At 44.4% G+C, this 12372-nt stretch overlaps 1 protein-coding gene across 3 annotated transcripts; it reads left to right on the top strand.

Annotated features, from left to right (window-relative positions):
* Positions 1-504: 504 nt before the first annotated feature.
* LOC144148922 (uncharacterized) lies at positions 505-9892 on the top strand. Of its 3 annotated transcripts, XM_077680453.1 has the most exons (5): positions 505-1452; positions 2184-2318; positions 3223-3420; positions 4536-4796; positions 8593-9892. In XM_077680453.1, the coding sequence occupies exons 1-5, from the start codon at positions 639-641 to the stop codon at positions 9366-9368; spliced, it is 2184 nt and encodes a 727-aa protein (XP_077536579.1). In that variant the 5' UTR covers positions 505-638; the 3' UTR covers positions 9369-9892. The 3 variants fall into 3 exon arrangements, with proteins under 3 accessions (XP_077536579.1, XP_077536580.1, XP_077536581.1); XM_077680454.1 differs by lacking the exon at positions 8593-9892 and having other exon boundaries at positions 4536-4853; XM_077680455.1 differs by lacking the exon at positions 505-1452 and having other exon boundaries at positions 2021-2318.
* The last annotated feature ends 2480 nt before the right edge of the window (positions 9893-12372 follow it).

Here is a 12372-nt window from a genome sequence, read left to right as displayed (position 1 = left end):
AACTGGAGAAACCATGGGTGGGAGCAGCGCGCGTGAGTCAGGTTAGCCAGCTGAGTGATCTATTTAGCTTAGGCACGAGTGACAGTGACGGACGGAGTGGCCGAGCCAATCAAGCCCGCTGCTGTTGTGCTTAAGTGATAGGAATTCGATTTTGCGCCGTTCCGCGACGTCAATCGACGATGAAAGACTCAGACTAACTGGACGTCTTGTGTGGGGTTGCAATGGCGACTGCTGAAAAAAGAAAGGCGAAGCTCGAGTACTTCCACGAGAGTGAGGACTTCCGTGTGCCCAAGTCTACGTACTACGACAGGCTGAAGAGGCAGCGGCGACAATCGGCGCCTCAAGATTTGCGCAATGACGGGGCCTCTACATCTCGTAGCGGTGATTCAGATGGATCGGTGGAGGAGTTCCCTGCCGCGGACGACAGTTTTCCCTCTCATGAACTCGGCGACCTGCTACAGGACGGCACTATTCTTGCTGATGATACGAACGTGGCCGACTGGTCCAGCGCGTGTGAGGAAAGTGCAACTGACTTGCCTCCTCAGATAAGCGAGGAAGAAATAGTTTCGTCGTCTTTTTCGAAACTGCCGACGGAAAAGATACCCAACCTCGGGACCTCCAAAGCTGGCGCAACTGCCATGGCAATGTCGTTCTGTGTGGCGCACGGCCTAACCTGGACAGCTCTAGGTGACCTCGCCAAACTGGTTAATAACATTGCCGGTATGGAAGTATTGCCGCGCAGCCAGTACATGTTTAGAAAGCTGTGGGTAGCACAAAAGAACGACCTAGTGCAGTACTGGTACCGGTGCGTACAATGTGAATCTGTGTTGGAAGAAGACCAGAATGGTGACTGCGTATGCGAAGTCTGCGATACTAAAGTGCCAGCATCAGACCTGCACGCTAAGTCGCACTTCTTCATCACTCTTGACACCAGGAAACAGCTACAGACGCTTATTGAAGGCACAAAGGAGGACCTTGCAGGTGGTCTGACGGCACGGAATGAGAAGTGCGACGATGTAATCACAGACATTACAAATGGGACGTCCTTCAGTTATCTGCAGCAGACGGAAGGACTAACACCGGATGATTTGACGTTGACCATGAACACAGACGGAAGTCCAGTATTCAAATCGTCCAAGACGTCCGTGTGGCCACTTCAGTTCACTTTAAATGAACTGCCACCTGCTGCCAGATTCAAGCATCCTGTATTGGCTGGACTCTGGTTTGGGCCCACCCACCCCAACATGCAGGCTTTCCTCTCGAGATTCGTGGCGGGTGTAACTGCAATGAAGCCAGTTGTGTGGGAGCACCAAGCTTGTGTGCACAGCTCAAGGGTGTTTGTCCTGTGTTGTGCAGTGGATGCACCTGCACGAGCAGCTGTGTTAAACATGAAGATGTTTAACGGGCACCACGGTTGCCTTCGGTGCTTTTCGAAGACTGACCACCAAGAAGGTGAGCATCAGACCATGCTTGTAGGGTTTCGTAGTGTTTTGCTTTAACAAAATTACAGTGCCAAAAACATAAGTACAGAGCAAGTGCTCGTAGTTGTGTTCTTTGTGCATCAATTTTTTTAAACTGTGTGCAAAAGCTTGCTTTAGTGTGATTTGTTGCACAGTTGTAGATGGAATTTCTGCTGGATTTTTGGCCTGAGCAGCTTTGAATTGAGCTTTAATAACATGTTACTATTTTCGTTTAGTGCAAGGCATTTTAGCGTTGGGTTGAAAAAAACTTTTACAGCAGCCATACCAAAAGTGTGTGTTGCCATTGGAGGTATTAAGGGAATGCTAAGTACTATAAAAAGTCTGCACTGTAGGGCTCTTCGATTTACAGTGTCGGACCCAGTTATGCTTGATGTAACATGCTTTGAGATTCATGCTTAACAGATAAAAAAAAAAGGAAATCGTTCCTGAACAGTGACAGCTATAATCAGGAAGTTTTGTTTGGAATGGTCGTGGGAGAGGATGTTACAGCTGTGCAGGTCTCTTAATGAAGCTGTGTATTATTTTTGTACTGTGCACGTAGCCACATTTACACTTAGTGAGAGAACTTGCATTAGCCACGTGCGTAATTGCTGCTCAGGTAATGACATGAGGTTTTTTTTCAAAGTTTTGGACTCTTTTTCATCTTGTACATTTTTTGGCACTGAGTGGACAATTTTTTGTGTCATTTCTGCATAATTTCAGGTAGCATGCGGTATACCAGTCAACTGATGGAACCAAGAACACATGACGGCGTGCTGCGAGACATGCATATGGCATATGTGACAGATGACTGGTTCAATGGCTTCAGAGGACCATCAGCCTTAATAAACCTTTCAGGTAGGTACTGAAATATGTTTTATAGTTGTTGTGAGGAAGAGTACAGTTTGGTTTGAAGCATACGACAAATCCTGTGGTGTGTGCTCTGTAATGGGGCTTGGAGGTGAAATCCCTTTTTGCTGTTTTTTTTAGACATTTTAATTCACGTGAAGTATTTTATCCCCCACTGACCTCGTGGGATTAAAAGCAAATGATCTGTTTGTTGAGAGCTAAATGTTGCGGCATAGATCATACTTTTTCTGCAGAATAGTACGACAAATTGCTGTCAATCTACTGTTAATTTCTAGAAAGCTACCCAGTGAAGCTGGGGATTTTACAAGTGCCAGCTGCAGAAACAAAACTCTTGGGAAAGGCATTTTAAGCGTAGCTTTCATGGCAATGCATATGCAAGTGCAATGTAATTGCTGAATACCTTCAATGTGTTTGAGATTAAGTTAGTTTAGTAGGACACAAAAATGTCAGGTAATTGATAGACGTCTCGCTGCAGTAGCTATGTGTCTGATGGTTGTAAAATCCAGAGTGAATGCCGTATTTAAAATATTTCACAAGATAAGGCCATAAGTAGACCGCATAAAAGTGTCGTGCCTCTCTTGTAGTTACCTTGACACATGACATTTTAAATGTAAAATAACAGTGGGTTTGAAGAAACACTGGATACTCACAAATTTGGCAATTAGTGCAATGTTAAAAGGGCTATTAGGACGACATACAAGTTTGATGCTCTGTTGTTTTAAATGCAGCATCTTAAAAGACGAAAACGTTTCTCCGTTTTATGCAGTAGACATAGCTCAGAATAACTGAATTTCAAAATAGTAATTTTCAAAATATTTTGAAATTTAATGGCACAGCCACAGTATGTATGACTCACTGCTTTGCTTACCGGCTTTGAATTCATCTCTTTTAGGTTTCAACCTGGTCTCCGGCGTCAGTGTTGACTACATGCACTGTGTGCTTCAGGGGGTTTGTAAACAACTGACAGACTTCATGTTCAAAGGAAATTACAAAGGAGTGCCTACGAAGTCAAATGACAAAGCAGCGCTGACCAAGTCAAATGACAAAGTACCACCTACCAAGCCAAATGGCAAAGCACCATTTTACATTGGTACGTAAGATGCTTTTAGTATGTTCCCTAGATATAATGACTACCTCAATGGACAGGAAGATTCTTACTTTTAACTTGAGTGGTCACCATTTCTTGTAAACGCATTGTGGGGAGATCCACCAGTGACAGGGTAGTAGATATCACTCAGATAAGGTGAACATAATTAACACTGTTCATTATGGCAAAAAACAAAACGACATCACCAGAAGAATTCGCCTGTCTAAGCAGACGGTCAACTTCGTGTCAAAAACAAAAATGCCGCCAGCAAATGGGGCTCTGGTGAGATTGAAGAAAAGTGCTTTGAAATGCACGAAGCGGTGCACCCAGGGGTCGAATCTGCTCTCATCACGCAACATTCTCTGTAATACAGAGGTGAAGTTCAGTGAAGTTTGGCATTTATTATTTCCACGCAGCATCGATTCTCTTCCATTTGATAAAAAGGGTAAGAGTTGTTTCAAATGGGAGGATGGTTCTCGTCCATTGTGTGCAATCGGCCGCTGGCAGTGCAGTCCGGCTGATCTAACTTCCATTTCCACAGCCGACCTTCATCAGATTTCGTATCAAGAGTTTTACTGGCCAGATGTGATCATTTATAAAAAACCTGCAAGCAGGCTTGAAGAACGTGGGGCAGTGATCCAAATTGTTTGAAAAACGGTTGTGGGTAAACCTGCCTTGGCATGAAGTGTTCAAAGGGTCCTTGGCAAATTCTATTGGCAAGGACTGATTTCTATAGCTAGGTAGTAATTGCTCCTGATTACATTCTTGCCTTATTTGCCCAGCTTAGCGTGCATCTCCATGTACTTGACTGCATGGGCTAGGACTCTTGTAAGCAGCAGTGCTAAGATTTGAAAACTTTCATGCTGCATGTGGGTAAAAAGAGTTGATTATCAGTAGCATTTATAAGCAATACTGATTCCAGTTCCAATTTGATGCTCATATACACCCCCCCCTTCCCCCCCCCCCCCACCCACTTTGTCATTTGGATTCTGCATGCTTCAAGAACAGCAGACATATTTTTTCAGATTAAAAGGGTCTGTTGGAACAGGCATAGACTGTACTTGGTAATACTTTTTTAAAAACAGAGAAATATTATCGCTCAATGTTTTTATATGCAGGTGATCCACCGAAACTGAAAAAGGTCAATGACCGGCTGCTGGCCATCCAGCCACCTCATTGTGTAACACGGCTGCCTCGATCCCTCGATGAAAGAAGCAACTGGAAGGCGTCCGAGTGGAGGAGCTGGCTGCTCTTCTATGCTCTCCCTTGCCTTGAGGGTGTGCTGCCGCAGGAATACTGGCGTCATCTGGCGAAGCTCTCTGAAGCTATTCACATTCTCCTGAGAGAGTCGCTGTCCACAAACGACATTGCCCGCGCAGGTAGGAATTCGATTGCAAGAAAGGGCTAGATAGTGGTGTCATTTGAGGTTCACAGAATTATTTGATGTGGTTTGATTGTTTTTACAAAATTTACTTCAGAGAAAAGCAGGCTTGAATGCTACTGACAGTGAACTGTGTGTTCAGGTAATGCGCTCACCTGTTATTCATAATTGGAGGAAAAAGTAGGACGAGTGATAATGCAATCATCTCAAAGGAACTCATCTTAAAGGAAGCTCATTTGTGTATTGCCATTAACTAGATGAATCTGCTGTCTTCACTAAACCAGTATTGAATGACATACCTGTTGCTGTTGAAAACTAGTTTTATTGCTTCATCAGTACCATCACACCAGGATGGCAGCTGTAGGCATGAGTGACACTTTATGGTTGAATATTCAGTTTTCTGTACTTTATTTCTTGCTGTGTATTTTTCCGGGTATCTTTCCAAAGATATATTTGCTGGAACTCTATGCAATTAATGGGTTGTCTTCACAAGTGCATTGAACCAAACTGGCCATTTACGTTCTACATTTTCAAGTACAATAAACCCTTGCAGGACATAGTCCTCACAATAGAAAACTGTCATCAATAGGTAATACTACTTTGTTAAAAGTGGAGATGGTTTGGCCTCTCTGCACTGCAGTGGGGGACTATTAAATACTTCAAATAAAGCGAGATTTCATATAGAGGACTACCATTATAAGGTGTGTACTGTAGTTGATCCCATCTTTAAAAGTTTACACGCAGCCATCCTTAAGAAAAATATGTGTATGGTGATTGTGTTAGAAGTATTTTTTGGAACGATTCCATGCTATGGTGAAAATTCTTATCTGCACATGTTAGTCAGTACTATACTAGGACCTTCAGCGTCTGAGGTGCCTTGTAAGATTTGTGATCCGAAACCAGTCATACATGCAAGATTTATTTTAGAAAGATCTGGACCACCCGCACAGAAGAAAAATCTGCTAGAGCATAATAAAAAGAACAAAAAAGTCAGAACTAAACAAAGCAAATGTACTGAATGCTGAAGCTGGGCCCTATTTTAAATAGCCAGCCTACTGATTACTCTTACACGGTGGCTCAGTGGCTAAGGCGTTGTGCTGCTGAGCACAAGGATGCGGGTTTGGTTCCCAGCCGCCGTGGCTGCTTTTCTGATGGCGGTGAAAAGCAAAAACGCCCGTGTGTACAAGATTTTGGCACACCTTAAAGATCCCCAGGTGGTCAAAATTAAGCCGGAGCCCTCCACTATGGCGCGCCTTATCGCCTGCGTTGCGTTGGCGCGTTATACCCTGCAATCAATGATTACTCTTAAAGGGGTGGTGAACAGAACGTACATTTGCCTTTGCTTAATTTTATCTGCAGGAACAATCTTTTAAAAACATAAATACGAAATGTTTTCACAATTCGTTGCTTTTGGAATTTCGGAGACACCTTTGAAATGCTCATTCTCAGGCGCATCGCAAGCAACCATGTGTGCATTGTCGGTCGGCAGCGCAACAAGCAGTGACGTCTTGTTAACAACATTTGAGAGATGAACGCTCTTTGTATATAATATTTTGTAAAGCTGTAAACTCAACATTTTAAAAATGTTGCATCCTTTTGTTGGTTGCCCGATATACTTTTCCATCCACACGATCAGCGGCGTGACTGCTTCAGTTGTCTGGCAACTGTTGTAGCAGAAATCAGACCTACTGGCTTATTGTACTCAGTTTCCCTGGCGTAGTTCACCACATTTTGGGGAATTCTCTTCCAAATATTACCTTTTTCATGTCAAACAATGCAAAGCCACTCTAGCAAAAAAAAGAAAAAGCAGGTGCCTCGCGTGTGATTCGAACGTGCAGCCACCGGGCCAGCCTGCATTGAAGTCGAACACTTTGCTCACTGGACCACAGATTCAGGGTGCTCATGCATCTCAAACTGCAGCATAAAAGCCGTTTTATATTTAGCCCAGCATTCCGGTTTGCTTTCATAAATTCTTGTCTATCTAGAGCTTTAACTGCCAACTTACTGTAGAACGCTTCTGCAGTAAGCCATAGGGGAGGGTATCCAGTTGACAAAACTATGTTCTTTCACTGCAAACAAGGGAATCAATCCAAGTGCGTGATGGTGGGGCTTGGCGACTCGCTGTATCACTGGTTCACGTGCAATATTTTTACACATGAAGGGTAAAAGATGGGTTGGTGTTAATATCTGACAACTAGGAGTTCCTTAGATAAACGTGTTCAGGCAGTAAATTCCCATTTTAAGCTTTAGGTCATTTCGCTCGTCATATCAGGAAGCTCACGTTTGCGTAACTCACATGAGAGGTTATGTGAGATAGACATCAGCATAGGCGTGTGCAGAGTTCTCGATTTAGGGGGGCAAAGTCTTACCGCTGCCCCCCTCCCTTACAGCAACTCCTGACCACTTCCCACTGAAGGCCCAGCGGTCCGAACGCAGTGCAAAGAGGGACAGTTATCAAAGTTTTATTTCAATGCGATGGAATTGCAACACACAAAATATTTCTGAGCAGAAATTTTTACTTTCATGTGTTACATCGGCAAGGTATGGGGCAAATTTTGCGCCCCCCTTCAGATGATTAGCGGGGGGCTGCCCCCCCTGTGCGCACCACGCCTATGGACATCAGCAAGCTTGAGCAAGAATACTGGCTTAAAGAGCGACAGATTAGACTAGGGGGAAACAGCATAAACAGTTTACAAATACCCAGTTTACTGGTTGCCTCTGCCTGTGCCACTCACCCACATTGTTGACTGAGAGTTCGACCTTGTTGATCAGTTGTTTCAGAGATCAGACATTGCCCGTTCAATTGTGGGCAAATTCTATGGTTGCACCGATGTTGTAGCCATATCTGACTCTTTGCAAGCCTGCTGTACGCCCACATGTGCAGATGAGGGGGAGCTATGATTGGCTTCTTTAGTTCTTAACATGACATCACCTCACGACTCGAGGAAAAAATCCTTGGAGAAACCGTACCTGCGTGTTTCTACCCATTTGCCGATATTGTCCAGCGTAACTACTATGCACAGTTTGTTTATCAAGGTTTCACAGTTCGAAATACGCTCACACAACATTATTATTTTTTTTTAATCTGTTCACGACCCCTTTAATTTTTCTTAAATGTGAAAGCCTTAAGTGTGCCAATGTGTGAAAAACAGTCTTTGCTGTTTGGTCAAAGAAATGTCCTGCCACTTAAAAGGGGTAAAGAAATAAAAAAAATGTGTGTGCTGCGGTGGCATTTGATTAGGGTCTCCACGGTAGCACTGCATAGCAGCCCAATGTGTGACCAGTGTACTATCTCGGCACGTTTGCAATAGAACAAAAGTTATCATTATCCCCTGTTTTGTTGCGCATTCTCACTTTAGCATTGGCCGGGATTCTGAAGCTTGCCTTGAGGGGCTGATGGGCCCACTTCACAAAGTTCACAACAAAACTATGAACAGGAAATGTAAAAGTTGTCGAATAGTGCGGGCCGTGTCACACCTAAACATTGTACATGAGTAAAAAGAAGAAGCCAGTCGAAATACTGAATGCAGAACAGCAAAGAAATAAAAGTGAAGAAAGAGGTGCAAATACGATGTAGCTGTAAACAAGTGCGAACTTAGAAGCTGTATAAGTTAATTGCGTGGCTTTAGATAAAAACATAGCCACCAATAACATTTCTCTGATGATCGGCAGGGTTGGTGGCCCTTTTATGACTCTCTCCCCTCGTCCTTCCCCTTCATAAAAATTCAGAAGGGGGCCACACCCCCTTTTTGCATACCCATGTCTCTGAAACATTCCTTTTTAATTCATTCCAGATCGGCTACTGTTGTCATTTGTTGAACGCTGCGAAGTGCTCTACGGACCTGCAGCACCGGTGTTCAATGTGCACTCTTTGCTGCATTTGGCAGCAAATGTTCGAGACCTTGGTCCTCTGTGGGCGAATTCCACGTTTGTATTTGAAGGTGGGAATGGAAAGCTTGTCAAGTCCATCACAGCAGCTAACGGTCTACCCCATCAGATTGTTGAGCGTGTGGTTATGGGACAGTGTCTGGAGAATTTTGTTTCAGCTGGAGACATCACCGAAGATGAAAGAGCCACGTGCAAACTTTTTTTGGGCCATGCTCGTGTCTCCAATGCAATTCATGAGGAGGGGGCTACACTGTTGGGGCGCAACATGCATGCCAAGCTTACTGTTGCTGAAGGTGACTTATTGAAGGAGGCTGGCTATGGTGCCATTGAGTGCTATGACAGATTCATCTTTGACGACCAAGTCTATCATAGTGCCTTATATAAAAGGCCAATTAAAAGTGATAGCACTTTTGTGGAAGCATCCCAAGGTTTCTTCCACATCGAAAAAGTGGTGCGAGCATCGTTTATGGGAGGGCACAAATGCTTGCTCTTATGCCGAGAAGTTCTGTTTTTGGACACTGCGTCATTTCCCGACCACATTAGGCCATGTTTCTTGTCTGCTTCAGGTGTGCCCACAATCTTAACACCACGGGATGTGTTGAGAAGCTGTGTTTTTGTCGAGTTTCGCAAAGAAAAAAAAGCCTATTTGTGCTTGATGCCCAACAGCATTGAAAGGGATTAGGTGCCCATAAGTTCATTTTCTTTGTTGTTGTTTCTGTTGTTGTTGATCTTATAAGTGCAGAGCACTTTAGGGACTCAGCTTGTTGTCATAGCTTGTCTGGGGTCACACTATCTAGCCACTGTAGTCACGCGGCGGTACGCGCCCAAACAGAGCCCAGCAGTTAATCGACCAGATTTAGGGGAAATCCCCAAGGTGGAGTAAGTTTCTGTGAAGGAAATATTGACATCCACCTTAATGCAGCCATACGGCTACAAAGGAAAGCTATACAGCTTTCTCAGAAACTTCGCAGTTGAAGAAAAATTGTCCTGGTCCAGGATTCGAACCCGGGACCACTGCTTAACCGGAGCAGTCGCTCTACCAACTGAGCTAACCAGGAGGCTAGTCGTTAGTAGCGCGAAAGCGAATTGATCAACAGCTCGAAGTGAAGGACAGGTGTTAATCGACCAGATTTAGGGGAAATCCCCAAGGTGGAGTAAGTTTCTGTGAAGGAAATATTGACATTCACCTTAATGCAGCCATACGGCTACAAAGGAAAGCTATACAGCTTTCTCAGAAACTTCGCAGTTGAAGAAAAATTCGTCCTGGTCCAGGATTCGAACACCCGGGACCACTGCTTATTGAGCTCAGTGATTTTTTTTTGTAAAGAAATGCACAAGGAATGCACGGTAAAGAAATGCACGGCCATGGGAGTGAATGATTATGGCAGGACAGCAGATTTCAGCACTCATACATTTCCCACTGTTGCCTTCCCCAACAACTGGGTAGAGAAAGGTCAGGCTTACTCTCGCATGCGTAGAGTATATGCTCCAAATGAAGTTGCCCTAAACATACACTGTTTTTGCGACCTTTTGCAAAATGTATCAGGGAGATTGTGTTGTAAATATTGTGTAAAATACCGTAAGTGTACCATATATGACTGTAAATGCTGTGATGAGTGTACTTTCCAGCAACCTTTATTTCAAGCCTGTGTGGCTGTAAAAGTGTGTTGCCATTGGACAAGGTTGTATTGTAAATATAGTGTAAAATACTGTAAGTATGCCATTTATGGCTGTGAGTACGTCTTAGCAACCTTGTCTTCAAGCCTGTGTGTTTGTACAAGTGTATTGCCATGGGAGATTGTAAGTTAACTATGATGTCAAATTCTGCAAGTGTACTACATATGACAGCAAATACTGTGAGAGCACTACACTTTTTGGCAACCATAATTTAAGCCTGCACTTGAATAAAAATTTGTTTCCACAGAATGTAGCCCTGCTGTGTTTGATGGCCTATACGTCCTGTTATGGACTTGTTTCAGTTGATCAGGGGAGTAAACAAATTGCTAAATGTCCTGTTGTGCTTTACTGGCTTCACATTCCCTTTAAAACGAAAGCCTGGAGTACCCCATTCTACGAAAAAGTTCTATTATTGTTGTTATTTGGTCAAGAAAGTATTGACAGGGAGAGTAAGTAAAACAAAAAGGCTCCAGCTTAGCTCAGCTAACCCTGGATTTGTGAAGCAAAAGCTTGGCATGGCCTATTTAAGCGTTGGTTTCACTTTGTTAACCTTTTACTTAGCATAGGTATGCATTCATCGTTAAGATAGGTAGGACGGCTTTGCCTATGTTGGTGGTCAGGCATGACTCATTCGGTAGGCGTGGGAAGACATGCATTGGCTCAAAGCCTGCGTCTCCGGGAAAGATGGTCCGCTCTCTAATCCATGGCCAAGTTCACACTAAGTGAGTGCGGCACTTCTCTTGGCCGGGTGCGTGGGGAGTCAAAGGTGAGTCAATGTTCATTGTGCTTCATAGAACAATGTGACGGAGAGGCTTATGAGGACTGGTCGGTTAGAGTGGCAGCAGCGATGGAACACCGACAACGCTGACACTGACTTCCTTCGCTGAGTTCCCAGCGCACTCACTATACCGCGCTGTTTTCCTCCGCCCAGACAACTCGCCTACATCATTACTGGACAAGGCCCTTCCCTGCACTGTTTCCACATGATCGACTTGATCCCCGAAAACAGGTGTCCATGTGGACAGCTTGCCTCTTGTGTGAGCCACTACCTTTGGGATTGCAGTAGGGAGCACCGATTGTAACCCGACTTAAACATGTCCGCTTGTCCCTTGAACCTCTACATCTGTGACAAGCCCTGGACCGGGCCGTGCAAATCCTCATCGAGCTTGTCGATTTTGCGAGCAAGAATATGCTGGATGTCTCGCGCTCATAAACAGCTCTGAAGTGATGTGTGTTGCTTAAGGGTGTAGTGAGTGTCTCTGCAATTGTGGTCCTCATTTGAGGGCTCATCTAATGAAATTTAAGGTGCTGTGGGTGGTTGCTGCCTGTGATGAAGTTGCCCGCCTGTGCTCATCTTCATATCTGCGCAGCGGTACTGTTCTTCGGGGTGTGCTTCTCTGTAGCTGGACCGTGCAGTGGAGACAGACTGCATAAATTCGGGAATACGGATAGTGCCTCTAGCAGCTATGGGTGTTAGAGTTTAGGGCCTCTTCAGACTGCAGTGCTCTTTTCGTGTTTGGATTTTCATGTAATTGTCATTTTTTTATGAATTGAGTAATTCTTTTTTTTTAATTTACATTTTGGGTGCTTGCCCCTGTTCATTTATATCTGATTGGCTGTAAACGTGAACCTGCCATAGTTTTGGTGGTGCGGGTGTTGTTCCCCGCTTTTTTTTGTTTTCTTTTAGGAGGGGGGAACACAGAAGGAATTGGAATTTGTCAGGCAGCGGCTTAGCTACGGAGAGTGCATGTGCCAAGAAAGTTGGTAGCGGCGGCTAGCACACCTGGCAGCAGTGAAGCTTGGTGCAGCAAGTGGTGAGGTGTTGCCTAGGCTACGGCACAGTTGTGATCAAATAAAGGTCAAATTGCTGGTAACGCTGAAACTTGGCTTGGCTGGGTTAGTAAAGCTTTGCTTTAAAATGTGTGTGATCTGATGTGACTTGAAGCTCAGTTTACATAGTAACAGCATGATGCTTCAACAACTGTGCCATCTCAGATCTCTGCACGTTG

The sequence above is a fragment of the Haemaphysalis longicornis genome, unplaced genomic scaffold (genome assembly GCF_048455015.1).
Source record: "Haemaphysalis longicornis isolate Haplotype H1 unplaced genomic scaffold, Haemaphysalis longicornis Haplotype H1 scaffold_8, whole genome shotgun sequence".
Classification (NCBI taxonomy): domain Eukaryota; kingdom Metazoa; phylum Arthropoda; class Arachnida; order Ixodida; family Ixodidae; genus Haemaphysalis; species Haemaphysalis longicornis.
This window is presented reverse-complemented; position numbering and strand designations above follow the sequence as displayed.